Source organism: Sturnus vulgaris, chromosome 9, assembly GCF_052056855.1.
Source record: "Sturnus vulgaris isolate bStuVul1 chromosome 9, bStuVul1.hap1, whole genome shotgun sequence".
Classification (NCBI taxonomy): Eukaryota; Metazoa; Chordata; class Aves; order Passeriformes; family Sturnidae; genus Sturnus; species Sturnus vulgaris.
This window is the reverse complement of record NC_142251.1, coordinates 6,055,304-6,074,208: the sequence shown is the minus strand read 5'-3', so window position 1 is coordinate 6,074,208 and position 18,905 is coordinate 6,055,304. Positions and strand designations below refer to the sequence as shown.

At 38.0% G+C, this 18,905-nt stretch overlaps 1 protein-coding gene across 5 annotated transcripts in view; it reads right to left on the bottom strand.

Moving 5' to 3' along the window:
• Window positions 1–18,905, bottom strand: part of EPS15 (epidermal growth factor receptor pathway substrate 15) — a 64,427-nt gene that overhangs the window by 27,597 nt on the left and 17,925 nt on the right. For all 5 annotated transcript variants that reach the window (XM_088169710.1, XM_088169709.1, XM_014870649.2 and 2 more), the window contains 10 exons: window positions 12,845–12,886; window positions 8,902–8,991; window positions 8,538–8,585; window positions 7,473–7,568; window positions 7,003–7,068; window positions 6,445–6,570; window positions 5,973–6,032; window positions 5,023–5,217; window positions 3,406–3,551; window positions 2,508–2,667 (listed from right to left, as the gene is read on the bottom strand). In XM_088169710.1, coding sequence (XP_088025836.1) covers window positions 2,508–2,667; window positions 3,406–3,551; window positions 5,023–5,217; window positions 5,973–6,032; window positions 6,445–6,570; window positions 7,003–7,068; window positions 7,473–7,568; window positions 8,538–8,585; window positions 8,902–8,991; window positions 12,845–12,886 — 1,029 coding nt within the window. The remainder of the gene's footprint in view (window positions 1–2,507; window positions 2,668–3,405; window positions 3,552–5,022; window positions 5,218–5,972; window positions 6,033–6,444; window positions 6,571–7,002; window positions 7,069–7,472; window positions 7,569–8,537; window positions 8,586–8,901; window positions 8,992–12,844; window positions 12,887–18,905) is intronic.

The following is an 18,905-nucleotide window of genomic DNA, read 5'->3' as shown; positions in this document are numbered from 1 at the left end:
CTGGGGAAGAAAAAAACCAAGAGCTATGAACACCTGAACTGTGAGCACATTGTGGCTAAGAGTATTATTCAGCAGAGCTACAGACTGTTCGTGCATATTTTACTAGCACAAATGGTATGAACTGGGAATAAAAAAAACAAAAAACAATCAAAACCCCAACCATACAGCTGTTCTTCAAGTGGTTAGTGTACAGCTCCTCAAATGGGCAAACTAGCTATGATGTTCAATCCTGTTCTACAGGAATTACACAGGAGTTTTGCAGAGTTGATCAATGGGAGTTTTTACTTCTCCTAGGACAAGGATAGAAGAAAAACATGGAAATACTAGCTGCAAGAAAATGTTTTTCTAGGCTTCCTTCTTTCACCACTTAAAGAAATTCTGCACACTAATGCCAGCATCAAACTTGAAGAAAATGTAGTTCAATCTTTTTTTCCATTGCTCAGGAGAACTGGTAGGGGGCAGGAACATAAAAGCCAACATTTTTTAGCTTCAATATACATGTTAACAAGGACAAGTTAGAGTCACAGGCTGCCATTACTACATTGCAACATGCATGCAAAACAGCACCTCCAGTTTTTAACTCCAAGTTGTAGTACAAGGAAATTCCCATCAAAATTCTTTGAGAGGACCTTACATAAAAATTTAATTTTTATGGCTTATCATGCAAGTGGTGACTACGAAGTGCTCTAGGTAAAGAAACACATCAAGACGTTTTAAACCACAATGGAATACCATTTTACATACTGATATTTCTGCTATCACCTTTGTATGAGTCAACTCAGAAGATGAAGCCTAAGTCGGTGTTTTGGGATTTTTTTACCATGTAAACCACACCATAACAAGAAAACCAGCAAGAAGTCTACCTGTATACTAACTCAATCCTTTGAGTTCAAATATTGAGCAATAATCTTTGACAAAAAAGTTCTTCTATATCATATTGGTCAATATAATTTCATATTGTTGATACAAAACAACACCTCTTTTGAGAAAGCTCAAAATGAGCTGAAGATTCAGCTCCATTTAGTAAAAAACCCTCTTGTTAAGGATTTACAGAACTAATTGAAAGCTAACTTACCTTCTTACACAATATTCTTACTCATCACTTAAGTTAGTAATGAAATAAAAAATCACATTGATGTCTTTGAGAGTTTTATAAAATCAATTTACATCCATAGAACAGCAGTAGCCAACACTGAGCTCATCTGATGCTTTCTAATCACTAAATTTTCTGTCATATCTTCAGTAAACCCATGGGTATTAATCCTAATGACAACTGCCAAATGCCACACTGGGCTACTACTCTGTCACCACTACCCCTGCAATTTCAGCAGGAAGACACAGAGCTCTCTCTTTTCAGTTTAAGCAGCCAACAGGAAGAGCCTCAGAGGTCAGAGCTCAAGGGAGAACCTCGGGGTTATTCCAGATGAACAACATTGGAAATCAGCAGAACTTGAGACTGCAACACACAGTGACACCTGAGAGAAGTGCTGAGCTAATTCATGACTATGTGAGAGTCTTAGGAGGATGTTCATTATTAAACCAACAGACAGTAAATATTAGAAAAGCAAAGTTTCTCTAACCTTGAGAAAGCAGAGTTAACAAATTGACAGAATAATAAGGATGAAAAGCAGAGTGGTGCAGAATGGAAAAAACAGTCCAAACTAGAAAAGAGACATAGAAAGGAAAGCAAACATACAAAAAAGATTAGTAGAGTTGCAAATAAAGCAATTACTTTTTAAAAACAGAATGTAAAAATGAATTCGATACCAGTTACAGAAACTCAAAAAAGTAGTGCCAAATTTTGAGTTTCATTTTTCCAGGTGTGAATTTTTCATTCTGTTTAAGGAAGTTGTAGAATTAGATCAATGCATTGCACAACCAAGAAAAGGTAACTCACATCAGACTTCATGATGTGTAAAACACATAAGAATTTGTGATGACCTCTACCATTCTGATAGCTACAAATTGAACTGCTGAGGTACAGCTTACTGCTGGATTAAGATAGATGGCAACCAACAGACTATGGAGATACCTAAACTATCTGTGAGGTATAAAATGGAGGACCATTTACTTTTAAAACTTTAAATAACTCTAAACTTTTAGTTCACTCTAAACATTTAGTTCACATTGTTTCCAAACTTGTTAAAAAAGATTGATGTAAAAAAGATAACACATTAGGAGAAAAGCACTGAACTTGTGCATGTCACTTCACATGGAAACTCAAACTTCTTTAAAATGGCAACAGAAAGATTATTCTTTCAAAAGAGAAAATGATGCTTTCCCAGCATAAGATCTCTCTGCTTGGTTGGCAGGTGTAATAAATGACAGCTTCATTTTGAAATATGGATGGAAGTTTTTTGTCAATTCTTTGCACCTAAGATTTGTTTTCTTCCTGATATTATGATAAATTTAAGATATGCCAGCACTTGAGGTTGCTTCTTGCACAGTCTTTGAAATTAACATTATTCGTCTGAGATTTACACCAAAAATGCCAAAGTCATTCTTACCTTCTGTAAACTGACACCCCTGTCTGAAGGTGGAATCATCTCTGGAGTCAGAGCCTGAGGTGGATCAATGCCCTTTGTTAACTTCTGGTTAATTAAATAGAAAGCCAAAGCAAACTGTTCCTTTGAAAGCTTCCCACAGTCCTTGGTGTCACAGAGAGCCCTGTACAGAGATGCACATTAAATAAAACAAATCCTCATTTCTCCAAGTACAGCCCTGTTTAGTGTAGGTGCTGTCATTTACAAATGTGAAAATTGCTAGGGTGTAATCTCTTCTAAAACAAAACTACAGACATAGGAAACATCACTCAAACACACAGAGCCACTTTCACTTTGCATCTCGAGGCCCACACTTATGCTCTGGTAAAAAGCACCATCAGGGCTGCAGGTCAGTAGCAGTAGCTTCAGAACCAACACAAGTTTATTTGCATTTTCCTGATTTTCCTAAATTAGCAGTTGTGTTAACCATAACTTGGGGAAAAAAAAAAGTTTTTCCTATCAGAGTGCCCTGCAACAGCTCATAGTAGTGCAAGACTTAAAAAAGCAGTGAGTGTAATGAAGGCGTTGCTGTAATGAATAATGCTAAATGAATGCACAGCTGTTAGGAAAGACATGTTGTAGGATGAGATGTGACATAAATCTTGCATGCTAACAATTTTATAGAAACAATTCCCTTTCCCAGTACATGGGTAGGATCAGTGATCAGATACCTGTGATGATGTGATGTCTTAAATACACAGAGATAGCTGAAGTGCAGTATTTGTAACAATCTGTAAGTAAGTTATCACTGATTATACAAAGGCCATGCTATTATATACAGAAACGTCACTTTCAAAAATGTCAGCATAGCAAGAAGTGAGAATGCCATAATCTACACAGCTGTCACGGGAAAGAAACCTACCAGATATGTGCAAGGAGAGCAGAAGGCAGTCCTGTTTTCAGGAACAGTTCTCTGGCTTCCACACCTGACACAAATCCATCCATGTCCTTGTCAGTTTTCACAAAGATCTCATCGTACTTAATTTTGTCTGCAGGCGATACAACCCACTGAAGGGGGGTGAGGATGGGAGGGAGAAAAGCAAAACCACAATACTAAGATACAGGCAAATTCTGTTTCCAACTCAGACTTACAAAATTCAAGGACTACAGCACAGCTTTTAAATAAATGATATAGGTGCCTGATTAATGAACCAGTTTTATCCTCCTGCACAGACACACAGAGATCCTCAAGCAACTGCAAAAGCAGAAGTGAAGCATTTCCCTCAGTGAAGCAGCCAGGCTGCTTGCTGCTGCTCTGCCCCTTTGCCTATGCAACAAAGGCATTCCTTGGAAGCTGGATCTCCTCCTTCATCCCTGTGCTCAGTCACAGCCCTGCTGACTGTCTGGCTCTATCAATTTTATTGCCCTTTACACAGCTGGGAAGCTTTAGCTGCAGGGACTGGAGAGCTGCTCAAGCCCAGGTTGTTAATAGCTGGGCACATTCTAAATTGAAGAATTTACATCTGAACAAGGTAAAGATGGGAATTAGAGCCACTTCTGTTACTTGAGCAATTTTTCACAACATTCAGCTAACATAAAAATGTCTGGGGTTCTTTGAGTGAAAACAGTTTCAAGTGCATGTATGGATGCTAATTAATTTCAGTGCAAACAGACAATTAACACGTGGACTCCCAAATGGTGCCATTTACAAACTCACCCAGAATGGCACTGCTTTGCAATACATATAGCAAGACTTACCCTCAGGCAAAGAAATTTCCAGATTAAAACCTTGGCACTTCCAAAATTAAGATGCCAGTTTCTTACTGATCACTCAAATAAGGGTACCCAAATGTCCAAGCTGCATCTGATGCATTAAGTACCACAGTTCTTACCTTAAATACCTTTATCAATTTTTTTTCTTCTTTTGAATTGAACAATTTATATATAAGCTACTTGGAAAGACATTTCCCAAATTCTGGACTCTAAAATGATGAGGAGTAAATAACATGCCTGGAGAGGGTAAGAGGCATCAAGTTGCCTAACAATCACATTCAGAACAAAAATCTCCTGTGTCTCGATGGATATGCTGGACCTTTTGTTTCCTTTTCCCATTGCTAGCATTTATCTATTCCACTTTAATTCATGTCTTCTCCAAACTGCACACATGCACACTCATACATGACTGTCACAATGTGTTTTAAGAACGTGTCCATATTCAATCAGTCTTCATCCAGAAGACCTTTGCTCTGCAGATGTGTATTTTTTTTTTTTTGAGCTTGAAATAATTCGTTTTAAAAATATCTTCAAAAACTGTACTAAACAATATTCTTTTATCCAATTGCTTATATCTGGAAACATCTAGGAAAAGTAAATCAGGGTAAATTTTACACCTCTCCATCTGGGCTTCCCATCAGCCTCTTAAAACCAACCAACAGGGCAAGAAGCAAAGTAAAAGCCTTTATCAAGTCTCTTCATACAGGCAGTCTCTGAAGCACAGGGTTAAGAGCAGAAATCTAATCTTCTAACTTCAGAACTGTACCTGTGTTAATGGTGTTTTGGCAGCTAAAATGCCCACAGGTGGCAAGGACTGATGAGACTCTTTGGCTGAAGATGGAATTAATGGCATTGCTCCTGGAACACTGAGAGGTTTTCTCTTGGATGGTGGCACCAAAGCTGCAGGCAAGGACATTGGCACTGGTTCTTTCTCCAAAGCACAGTATACCAAAAACATGGCCTGAAAAAGAAAAAAAAAGGTGTGTGGATGTAAATATATTAGAAATATATATACATATATAGAGAGACTCAAGAATTAATTAACAAATAACTTTGTAGCCTTTTTTCATTATGTTTCCCCTTCAGAAGTCTCTTAATTGATGCAGCTCATTGCCTTCTAAACTCTGTTTTTCATTACCACTTTCTTTTGAGGATCAGTGCTTAGCAAGTGAAATTCAGTATCTTTTAGAACATTAAAATCATTTTCCAAGCTTGTGCCAGTACTTGAGGAATTTTATTTGAGAGAAGACTTCAAACACTTTAATTTATCATCATTTTCCCAGAAATTGTTCCACTTAGCATTTAATTCTTTTGTTGTGGCATCTCTAACTTAACACTTCTTACACTATTTCATCAGTCCTGGCATTAATAGTGTTAAATTTCTAACTTACTACAAACTTTCCTCAGGGATACCTTGAGGCATTCAAGTTCTATAAATACTGAAGGTTAAGGTAAAACTCAGTGAAAACTCTCAGTGTCTCATGGGACAGCAGATCTCAGGTGTAAGTTTTTAATGGCTCATCTAACCCACAAAGAAATTGTATTGTGTACTGAGACACATTCAACAAACTGACAGAAACACTAAACAGCACTAAAACTTGATTAAGGACTCTGAATAAAGATAATAAATGAACCACACAGAAATTTATATACAGCACATCTATTTTAAACCCTGCCTTTAGGCTTTCAAAATCCTAGGAGGCAGAAGATACTTACAACTGCAAACTCATCTCGATCCAACATTCCATCACGGTCAATATCACTCAATTCCCACACCTACCAATGAAAAACAGAATACAGGGATCTTTGACTAAACTGCAGCAATTTCCTACTTAAAACTTCATTGAAAACACACATGAGAACAGCCTCCCTCCACCATATCTCCAGTTCTAATAACAGCATTAGTTTAGTGAGCAATGTAAATTCACATAAACCACACAAAAGCAGAGACTCTTAAGCTGGAGACAGAGGCACCCTGCCCTGACCCAAGTGTTAAACAGTAAACATAAGAGATGATCTATCCAAACAGCAACAGAAATTTTATTTTTCAGTTTAATAGCTGCACTCCCTAAGATCTTATTTAATAGCTAGGCTCATTACTACAAACCTTGAATTTGAAAAACAGCATTGCTGAGTGCAGCACAGGTATTACTTGTGAACTGACAATTAAGAAGAAAGATATTCTTACTCGTCCCAAGATATCCACTGGCAGTTTTGAGTTAAGGAGCACAGGTTTCACCTTATCCCCTGACAACAGTCCATTCACTGGATTTAGGCTGTCAAAAATAACATCATACTTGGCCTTGTCTTCCAGCTGCAGGGGCAGAAGAAAAATATTACTTATGCAAACAGTCACATTCATAGCCTAAGAAGCAGAAGTTCTTTCAAAAGTGTTAACATTTTTAATAAACACACATTGCAGTTCCTGATGCTTATAAGAAAACATCAAAAATACATTTTTAAGTCAGAGACTCATCAAAACCCTGTGAGATTTCTTCTTCAATTATTTTCATGGCTTCATGTAACAACCTTTTTTTTTTCCCTTTATTTTAGATTTCTAAACATGAAGAGATTTCCCAAGGGTCAAGTGTTCTTATTAAACTAGGTCTATTAGCCCAATTACAAATTTGACAGGAATGGTAACTATCACACTTTAGAAATGTAGCATTAGATTTTTCTAAGAAAGACAGGTTTTCCTGCAAATTTTCAGAAAACAGTTCTAGGTAACAGCTAATATTTAGTTTACCTTTACAGCCCATGGTAGATCACTTGATGCTGTTCCACTGAGTAGCAAGGGACTGCTAGTATCAGCCTAAGGAAAAACAAGACAAAAAAACCACCAGACACATTAAAAGAGACATGATCCTGACTTTGCAAAACCACCCCCTTATTTGAGAAGGTGCTTCTCAAAGCCAGAACTTCATTTTAGTCATTCATACCAAAATTTACAGCAAAAAAATTTAAATCTTTATTCCATTAAGGACAACACTAATAGAACAAATACCACATATCTTCAAATTATACACAATTTTCTATTCAAATCCCCACTAGAACATGTAGCAGCTTATTCCATGTTGCTTGATTTTTTCCCTGTTGTAGGGCCCCATCGCCCTACAACATCACCCTCTGAAGTGTTTGGTATTTACATCAAACCTTCCTAATTTTTCACTTAAAAGCAGTTGTTACTAATATGTTCAATCAAAAAAGAAATCTTACAAATCTTGGTGGAGGAACAGGCAAGTTAAGACTACTCAGGGAAACATCCAATCCATTCTGTGCACACGCTACAAGTCGCAAAGCCACAAAAAATTCCTACAGGGAAAAAAAAATTAAAAATAATATGAAAATATAATTTTAAAAGATAGTAATATTTCAGAAGAATTCAGAGCTTTTCTAGTACTGCTATATACATGAAAAGCTGCACATGGCTTCAAAGAGGGTCAGAAAGTGACAGAAAGCAGCAGCCATCAAATGCTGGATTCCTCCAGTAAGACAAAATTTGCAATTAATTTTCCAAGAATTTAGTAACTTCCTGGTCAGTGTAGTCAGTTCTCAGCACTCAGTTCTTCTACAACAGAATAGTGAAAATTTGAAGTATAATTACAGCTGTTTATCTTGGAGGAACTGAGCTGATCCCACAGATGGTTAATAGAAGTGGAGGAAAACAGAAAAATGAACCAAAAGAAGCCCAAAAAAGACCCAAAATTGTTTGGTAGACAAACAATTACAACTTCCTCTTCTTATCATTATGGGGAGAAGCAGTTCTCTCTCCATGGACTATTATTTATAATTCAAATCAAACAGCAACACACATTAGAGCTTGTGGCAGCACCACTGAGATGAAAAGTCTGTCCCCACAACGCTCATTGCCACAGTTTGGGAAGGACAACTCCAAACAGAATGTACCAATGTCAAGTCCACCAAAATTAAAGAAATAAGAATTTTGAAGACTTTATAAGAATTTTAATTTCTGCATTGTTTCCTACAAGATTACGAGGAAAAAGTCATCTTCTTTGTAAATGCAGTAAATTAAACCTTCAATTACTTCTCAGCAAATTGCACAGCTACACATCAGCCCATTTTACAACCTGGAGAAAAGATGATGAGGCAGCTGAAGGCTGTTTCATTTATTGCAGCTTCTACTCAAATGGGAATTACAGAGCTAGTCAAAATTAGAAAAATCTGTAAGAAAAATTGCTTTCCTGTACCAAAAATTTCAACTTTCATCTTATTTCAAGGCTGGGTAATGGTAAGAATCATACACCACATAAATAATCATACCTGTTTGTTCAGGATACCTTTGCCATCAGTATCAGCTAGATCCCAAATCTGAAACATAAAAATAACAAAATGTTCACAGCACTTGAGGCAGCTGGCAAGTCCTCCCTCCATTTATAACGGACGCTTGGAGGAAAGTTCATGTTTTAACTTTCATGATAACACTTCATTGTGATGACAAATGTATATATTGCAATAATTTCCATGACTGGATAGAAACTATTGGAACTATTGGATAGAACAACTGAAAACACATTAGGGAAGATCATGTATCCTGTAGTACTACTAAGTATTTTAATTTAAACAGATACTAACTGAAGCAAGAAGACAGGATAATTAAAAAAATTAAATAATTGCCATTAAATACCTTTCCAAGTACCAAATCTGTCAATCCAGACTTTTTCAAGAAAACAGCTGCATCAGAAGCTAATACTCTTCCAGCATTAGTAGAATCAACCTGGTGGAGAAAAAAAACCCTCACATGACAAACTAGCTTTTGAATTGATGCCACCTCTCTACACAGGCTCCCAAAAAGCCACCAAAGAAGAAAGCTCAAGTTAACAATCACTTTGAGGACAATCTTCTGAACCTATCAAATTAGCCCCTCCCAAACACAGGCTTTTCTTCTTGATGCCACCAAAATATATGATTTTTAAGAACAGAGAATTCCAGGGTTTGATTACATTTCATTGTCCAGTTCTGCATTCGTTACTGTTAGGGTCTGAAAAAGAAGGCTCTTCTTTGAAGACACCTTTACCACCACAGCAGAGGAAAATACTTACTCCCTAAAGTGAAACTTATTTACACAATAAAGAAGTCGGTGATACTGGCACAATACCAATCAGCATGCATTTCTCCCTGGATCAATAGAGAGATCATTAAAATAGAGAGGTATTCAAGTTCTGAAGTGGAAATGGTATCTAAACTAAACCTTTTCAAGGGGGAAAAGAAAGAAGGAAAACTTACATCACCTACATGGTGATGTAAAGACAAGGGAAATAGAGGAAAAGCTGAGAGTCTTTGAGAGCATAAAGGAAAAGATTCTTAAAAAGTATGGAAAATAGGACTAAGGCTATCTTCAGTCAATTCAGACTGTCAGCCTTACTACATCCCACAGGGAGGGTGATGATGATGACAACTGCACCATTTCCAGTCTCACAGCTTTGTGTTTAAACAAAGGCCATATTCAATATTGTGTTTGGAACACAAGCCCAACTGTCCGAGTTCACAGGTGCAGCACATACAAGGTGCTCAAAGCTAACAACTTCCCAAAATGGGATTAGAACTGGCTCCTGAAAGACCGTGGGGAATTTATAATTTGGAAAGAATGCTGCAGCAGTTGTCTGTAGACACTTCTGAAAGGGAACAAAACACTCTGAAATCCCAAAGTCGTAATTTAATATGAAAGTGAAAACATGTATTGTTTTTAACATAACCAGTATGATTTTAATTAGGAGAGGGTTTTTCCTGTAACTGAGGATGCCTTGGTCACAGCAATGAGGTTGCAAACAGTACAGCCTGGCAGTTAGGCTGAGTTATGGGAGAGCTGCTCATCTATGGGCACAAAGCTGCCAGGACAGTGCATCAAACCCCCTCTTCAAATAGTGGAGTCGACCTTGCATGGAACACAACAATCTCTCAGAAATCCCCCAGCCTAGCACTTCTCTTTCAAGAAAGTCACAGAACACCACAGTATCAGCTGTGTTTACTTTTTATTTCTCCAAGTCAAAGTCAGAAGAAGGTGACTATGAGGGATTTGAGCAGGATTCTTACTTAACCCAATACTGATCTAGTTTATCTTTGTACAATTAATTATCTAAACCTTAGTAACTATTTTTTAAAGGGGTGATTTCAATTTCTTTACAAATTACTGAGTCTTGAATGCTGGGGTGGGGGTACTTATGTTTGATTATTGCACTGGGATGATTGCTGGTGTTTGTCAGCTATAACCAGCTTGGCAGGGCTTTTCCCCTGTGTGCAAGAAGCAGTTTCTACAGCTGCATCAGCCAACAACTCCCTCGTTACAGCCTGTCTTTTGTAGGACCAGGAACTACCCAAAGTTACAAACATATATCTGATGTGATTAGGGCAGAAGGTTACAGTGAGAAGTGCTTCAGCTCAGGATTCATCAAGAATTCAGTGCAGCTTCCCTGCTGCACTGTATCATGTGATTAAGTAATTTCCAAGTGCTTTATGACAGGTATTTAAATTTACCCTTTAACCTCACTCTGCTTTGAGTCAGTCTATAAAAGGTTAAACATAAAAATTTTTATATGAAAGGAAAGAGTGCCTATTGAAAGATTGTAAGGTAGTGCCTATTGAAAGGTATTCTAAGTATAAAAAGCAGGATTTACACTCATTTCCCAACACACCTTTTGCCAGATGAATTCCTTTAAGTTTGTGATAGAACTGGAAGCGTGCTCAGCATCAGAGCTGTTTCAGGTGATGAATTTATTCATATTAAAGCACACTCCACCAGCACCATAAGACAAAGTGGGAAACATCTCTCTAACATTTCTGTTCTAAAACTTGACATCTCCTTATCTGAGGAATGGAAGGAAAAGTTCCCTAGTGGAACTGAAAGTCTTTAGGCACGTTTGAAAGCTCCTCTTTAGGAAAAATGCTTGTAGCAAAGAGTTCATCTGAGCAAGTCAGAAAAATAATCCTCTGGAAAACAAATCCACTGGCACCACTTCACTAACAGTAACATCATGTTTAAAGAATCTCTGTTCCTGTACACTACTGAAACCCTGGACAACAAATAGTGCTCTACTTTCACTAGACTATGTACTCAAACAAATGGAACACTGATTAGGAACCAGTATCACATCTGTGCTTCAGTTCAGTTCCTTTAGCTGAGTTTTTGCTCCACACTTCAGTGGTTGAGCAACTGCAGTGAGGAGGAAGAGACAGGCACATGGCAGGGTGGTACCTGATGGTGACAGCCAGGACTGAGCTAGGAACCCCAATGTGCAGAACAATCAGTTCCCAGCCTTTTCTTGTGCCTCATAATGATATCTTACTAGAAGGGATTCTCCCAAGGTTTTTAATCCAATGCCTAGAGATAAGCACACAGTGGACTTGTCCATCTGAAGGAAAACCTTCTGAGGGTGACACTGTCTCCTTCAGCCACCAGGAGCCACCTGAACTTAGACCAAGGTAAACTCTCTTCTTGTTTAGCAATTTCAAACCTGCTACTCTCCTGCAGTGGAGAAAATCCCTTCCTGAAGTACAATGGCAAGCTCGGACTCCAGGCACCACAGGCTGATACATTTAACTGCTGGTTTTTGCACTTGATAATGGGATTAATCCTCTAAGCACAATCCAAAAATAGGGCATGGACAGAAATCATGGCCTTGTCCCATCCCCAGCACATAAGTTTACATTCTGATGCTGACATACAAAAGAAGTTCCTAAATAAGGAGGCCATATACACCATAACCTGTCTTAACAAACAGGAATATTACCAGCTGCACAAAGGAAAAAAAAACTTCCTATAAGGTTGGTTTCATAGGGTACATCAATTACTCATCAGGTATATTACAAAACAAAATTATATTTAATTGTTTCATACAACCAAGTAGTTTAATTTCCTTGAAATTACATTACATTTGTACCACATTATAATATATGTGACAGAAAATACTGTTATTACAGAACAGGTGAAACAGCTATTTTTTAAAAAAAGTTGTATTTATAGGAATCAAGACACCTTGGTATTGCTGGGTCAAAATACAGAAGACAAATGATAAATAAAATTTATATTCTTGTATTTTATTTATATTTATTTCTTATTTTTGTGCCATAAAATCAAAAGATCTGCATCTGCTGAGTGAAGCTCCAAGAACTACAGGCATTCTTTTTGCATTCAGTGGCCTTCTATCCAAATTTCACTCCTTACAACATCCTGTGATTAACTCTGGGGATATTCTGAGTGAGAATCAAGTCTTAAATTATGCTAACTGAGCTACAAATGCAAGAAATTCATTTTCACTTATAAAAAGTAACCAAGAATGTATCAATACAGCATTTTCAAAGAATTTACTCCATCCCAAGACCTCACAATCTGTTAGAACTGTCAAGAGATGTGTCATACATACCTAACAGTACCCTAGAAAATAAGGGTCATCTACAAACAATATTAAATTTATACCAATACAGCTCCTAAGTGTTACCTACTATAAAAAACACATTTTAAATCACTGTAATTTTTCTTGAAATTTTATTGTTTACACACTGTTGGCCAAGCTGAATCCATAGCAAAAGAATATCAATTCTTTAAAATCCAGATTCTTTCAGAATATACATACCTGTCGATAGAACTTCTCATACACAGGATTTGCACTCGATAGCTGTAAAAGAGACACAGAGAAAATGAAAGACAAAATGAACCCTGGAGACCCATACTTCAATTTCCCTCTCTCTGGACAAATCAAGATATAAAACACCCTCCACTGGTCTTCAAAGAAGCATTAAGGATTTACAATGATGAGGAACCGGGACAGCTCTTTGTGCTGTAACTTTTAGACTGACTTCTTGTTTTGCAGTCATTGACACCACCCCAGATCAGATTTCCCGCAGCCAGGTCACCAGGTGAGGCTGTGTGAAACAGCAACTCTTAGGCAACATGGCCTATGGGCAAAAGCAGAAACCTGAAACGACTCAGGCTAGGAAATGCTCTCTAATATTAGAGTACAAAGTAATACAATTTTATTTCACTGTCCAATGCATTATTCTTTAGAATTTAGTGTCATATGCAACCAGGATGTAAAATTTTCAGTTACCCAAATTAATCCCTGAATTCAAAACTAAACCCACAGCAACAGTACCACATTAAAATAGAATAATATTCTAACTTTGGGGTTTGTAACTTGAACCCTTGTTGTGGGTAACTGCTGCCTTCATTCCACTGCCCTCTACCAGACATTCAGGGCTCACCTAAAATTAAGTGGACAGCTTCTTTGGAAAAGGCTCTTTATTTTTAAATTATTCTCAGAAACTAAAAAAAAAGAAAAATCTAAGACCTGAAACAATGCAAAACCTAATCTCTTAAATAACACCACATCCATTTTCCTACAGCAACAGCTGCTATTTTGGCTGAGTACTCCAAGTTCACAGGTGCTGATTATCAGAAAATTCTACTAAGTGAAGATGTTTGGTAGAAATTAGTTTAGTACAATCTTGTGCAATTACAGAAAGTATGCAGCATCACTAGAACATCCTAAAAGGCAAATTATAGAGTACAGCTAGAAATAACAGGAGAGCTTCCATTCAGAGCTTATTCAGCAACTATACTGCCCCAGAGACTCAGCTTCTGATTTTCTAGTTGTTTTTTGGTTTTGTGGGTTTTGTTGTTGTTGATTGTTTTGGGTTTTTTGGTGATTCGGGGGAGGAAACAACAATAGGGGGACACAGCTGAAAAGGTTTGATTTGATTGCTGGGAGGTGGGTGGGAAATACCTCTCCCACAGCCAGACATGAAAAATTACATATGCTGGGAAACCACCATTGGTATTCACTGCAATACCTCCATTTTTATAGCTTAACCTTGCTCTGACTTTGCTCTGGTACCCAAAGACTTTTATTATTCAGCCATCAACTAAGCATGCAGTTACACATCCCTTAAAATAGCCTGACAAAATATATTCGAGTTTTGCCAGCCCTCAGTCTGCCACAACACCAATACAACAAACAACTTTCAATCACTTCCCAGCACTCCACAGCACGCTGTATTTTCTTAATTAAACCTCATGTGCTTTATCTACCCACTCAGCTACACTTTACACAACAACCTGGAGGGGTAGCTCTCCCAAATATTCCAATATTTGACTTACTATGTGTTACTGCATTAGAAGGTACAAGTCTAAAATTAAAGCTGTGAGCAGTGGAACAGAGCTGGCCAGCACATCCTCTGGAACCATCGATTCTCGTGCATCATCCATCCCTCTTGCCCAATGTCACCCCTTGTTCAGCCAAATGTTTCCTTATTACAGCCAAACTGATCATTGTCACTCCTGGACAGGAAACATCATGTTGAAGTCCTGCAATGGAAACACTAAGTGCAAAACAATCTTTTCATTCAGCACTTAGGAGTACGAGCCAATAATTCTTTACTTCATTAGTGTTTCCAATATTCATTTTGACATCAGTATCACTGCAGTAACTGGAATTTTGTATGAATAGAATAATAGTAGTAAAAAAGTTTCCCAGACTATTTTACTAGTAATAAATTTCTTTTTCCTTCAAAGTATACCCCACAACAAACCAACAGATGCAAATATAATCTACGATATTCTTCTGGGATATGTAAAAAAATACAGTTCAACACCTTTCCAGGTGCTGCTTTAGAATTTACCTGGCAAAATTCTTTTTATGGGATTTGTAACAACCATTTGCAGAGTAAATTCAACTTGTTTTAAATGCAAAATGAGGGAGAGAGAAAAGGTCAGATTCCACAGCATACAAAAATAGAAAGACATTATTATGGCTCCATTTCAAAGTTGATCACTTCATAAGGGTAATCTGTGTTGTAGTAATTACAACCTTTGATACAAACCTATGAACTTTAGAATGATAACCTAGGAAATAAAAAACACCTTCAGGGACACCCGTCTTTTTCATCTTCTGTTGTCAATCAATCCCCATGTTTTCATGCCCCTGGCACATTCACATTTATGTCTAATAAGATATTATTACCAGTCTGTCCATCCAGCCACAACCTTCCTTCCAAAAGGGCTTAAAAACAAACAAACCAAAGCTGTCTATTGAGAAAAACAAAAGTAATTTCCCCTTCCAACCCAAATGAGATATCTAGGGAGAAAAAAGCTATTCTATCCTCATTAAAATCCAAAATACCATATTCTATCACAACACAAAGCTCTAGGAGCTTTCAAAAGACATAGTCTGGCCTTAAATGTTCTTCCTGTAGTTAGCCAGCCAAAAGGCAGGTAAGTCCAAGGCAAGTTGGTTTCCTTACAATGCCATTTCAAAACAACAATCAACTTCTCTCTTCTTCCTCTATTGCTTTATTGTCTTAGCTGAGGTGTTTCAGGGTAAAGCTTTCTACCACTTTCAATTACACAACCAAGAACATCTCCTACAGCAATAACAAATGTAAAGAAAATATTTACTATAAATTTCTATACAATTATTACCAAGTACTTAAAAACTGAGCACTTTCTTTCCTATTGAATAGCTGAAGCAGGCACAAGAACTGCTGTCTTCTCTCCGCGGAGATGTCTGTCACTGCATAATTAGAAATGGTTCAATTTAATTTTCAAATTGCTACAGAAAATCTCCACCATCTTCTAATCAGTACTGAACAAAGCCTGTGCAACATGAAAGAGTAGCTGCACTGCCTTTTTAGAGGCAGCTTTTCTCTGACATGGTGGATGCAATACCAACCAAAAAAAAATTAGCTTCCATCTGCTTTAGGAGCAGTCAAGTCTCCTCTATGTGCAGGTTGAAACATACACATGCATACTCTGGTTTCTTCATCTGCAGGACAGAAAGAGGAACAACAGGTTCCTAATTCCACTAAAAATTACAAACTATGATCTTAATTTGACAATTTTGCTGATTTCTAAAAAAAAAAAACAACCCAACAAAAAAACCCCACAAGTTTGCCAGAGACCTCAAAACCTCTGGCTCTACATTATACATAACATGTGCATTACTGAGAGGGTATCATTCATACTGCAAGTATTTGGATCCTGTGTATTCCAGTAAGACCTTAATCCTGGCAATGTGTGCACGAGACAGGAATCCATCCAGCTCAGCCTCAGTGTAATACTCCATGTTTCCCTTCACTGACACAGTACAGCATTCTCAACTGTGCAACACAATACTCAAGTTTAAAATGAGACTTGCAGCTAATTAGGATACAAATTCATATTACATGATTTTGTCTTGTTTACCAAAGCAGCTCGTAACTACTTCAAGACGACTACCACATTTCTCAAAAAGAGCATTTCATCAGGAAGACAAACACAAAGTTATCTTCCTTTTCTTCCTGAATATTTCTTTACAGCGCTTCCCTTAACAGTGAGCTTCCCCCTCAATCACAGCCAGTTTTATAGAATAAACCACAAGTTCAATTTTCTAGAGCAACAAGAAGTTACTGAATGTCCATATTAACCCACCTTTCAAGAAACATCTCTGCCCCATTTTTAACATCCATCTCCCACATTTTCAGTTTTCTGTTCTTCCTCCCTAAATTCCCCATATAAAATAGGTCTGACAAGCAACCATCCTTGAAAGGTCAAAACATACAACCCCTTATGCTGGTTATAGCTTAATTTGACTTTTCCAAGAACAGATGACAATCTGTGAGATCGGTCAGTTCCTTCTCATTGCTCTTGTTTGCTTGTTTCCAAACTAAAGGCAACCACAACAAAACACTCCCGTGGTAGAAATTCCCTTAGAAGTTCCAAATTAAATTCACAGTCATGCTCAGACCATAACACTCACTGAGCAAACGCAAGTGGCAACAAGATGTTGCAGAATGGGTTCAAAATGGGGAGATAAAAGATACTTGAGATACCTGCTATTAAAGGGAGAGAGGAGGGAGAGATAATCACCTTCAGTTTGCAACCCTGGTTCAAGCATACTTGGTGTAATAAATTTCACTAGAGTTACACAGTCTTGAAGTATTTTTACTAATCAGTCAAAAGAATACAATTAGCGCAGAAAAGTTTCAAATTACTGAAATTACAGTTTTTTATTTATAAAAAGGATGTGCAGCCTTCTCAGACATTGCAGCTGCAAAGTCATCTGAAAATACCCTCATCTCACTTGGAAATACCCAACGCCCCAGCCATGCTAAAGTAGTGACAAACCAAACACAGGAAAGAGAACAGAAAATCGGAGCCAGCCGTGAGTCTGAGTGCAGGTTCATGTGGCTCTCGCTCTGTGCAGACCGTACTGCTCTGCTCACCTTTGCTGCTGGAGTCAGTAACTGATCTCAGAGCAGCCATCACTGCACTCCCCACCCCCATGCCCTCATTTTCACTTCCTCATGCTCTTCAACAGATTCTGAACACTGCAACACTTGTCAGGACTTTTTATAACCCAAAAACTCCACATGTTGGAACCTACGTTGAAAATAACTATCTTCAGGCTTGCTTGACTTACTAAGATGATTCTTATGCAACACAAGAAGAAAAAACAAACACACCAAAAAAAGAAATCCCCGCACAAGTGGTCAACACACAGAAATAGCTCCCTCAGTTTAACCACTGTTGTAAGCTACAGCCACAATTGTTTTAAGGATACTGGCGATTTTTCTGCTTCTGTCAACATTATCGCATTCGTGTTTAGTCCCCCATCCATGTGACCAAAAAAGTAAAGAAATTCTACAATGAAAGGATTACACAGCCTGTAGGCAATAATGTCTTGCTGTAGAACACACCAGAGCTGACGTCCCACTCCTCTCCACAAACCAAGAGCCAGAGCAGCTCTGTGAAAACTTTTCCATTCAGTAAGCAGATGTTTAAAGCTTTTTCACTTACTTGAAGACTATTGAGAGACTTAGACAATGCTAACTTAGCCATTTTAATATAAATCAAGCTTTCACAAAAGTACTATACTTCATAACTCTATACCTTTAGACTCTTAAAATACACATTCGTTTTCTCCACATATTTATTCATCTCTTCACTGAACTACCCTTTCTTTCCTTGAAATGGGTGACATTCTCAAAAGTGAACTATGCAAGTAACTGCAAACTGTGCAGCCTTGCTGCCAGCTTTTAAAGTTTACTTCCATGTGCTTAAGCAATTCATTAAGCTCATTTACCCGCTCTGCTTTGTGAAAATGCCACAACTGGCTACCAGATTGAAGCATCCCAAGCCAGGAAGATGAACCACCTCAGCCTTATGTCATGTAGGAATGGAAATTTCTCATCTCACAGCTAAATGAAATTTAAAAGTATCAAAAAGTTCATTAGCTATAGCAGCTCTAGGGAATAAGACAAGCTCCTAACGGTATAGAACAACCTGTGTGTAGTGATTCCATTACCGTCAGGAAAAAACGCGAGCAACAAGGATTGAGGTGAACTGAGATCACACGAAACAGTGCCAAGAGACTCCAAGTTTTAGGGCCATCACCTGCACAACTCTGCACTATGAGGCACCTGTATGGGCACTACGTGACAACAGTGTCCCCGCACCAAAACCAAGGTAAAATGACTTGCAAGCAGTATCTGCGGAGGCAGATTTCTGTTAAAACAAGGAATTCATCTGTCCCTCCCAGGGTCACCTGCCCATGGCCTCCCTGCCCCGGAGATCCCCTCGGTGCCGGGTGTGCCCGCGGGGCTCGCACCGAGCACGGACACCTTAACCCGGCGCTATCGCCTTTCAGCCCCTCCGCGAAC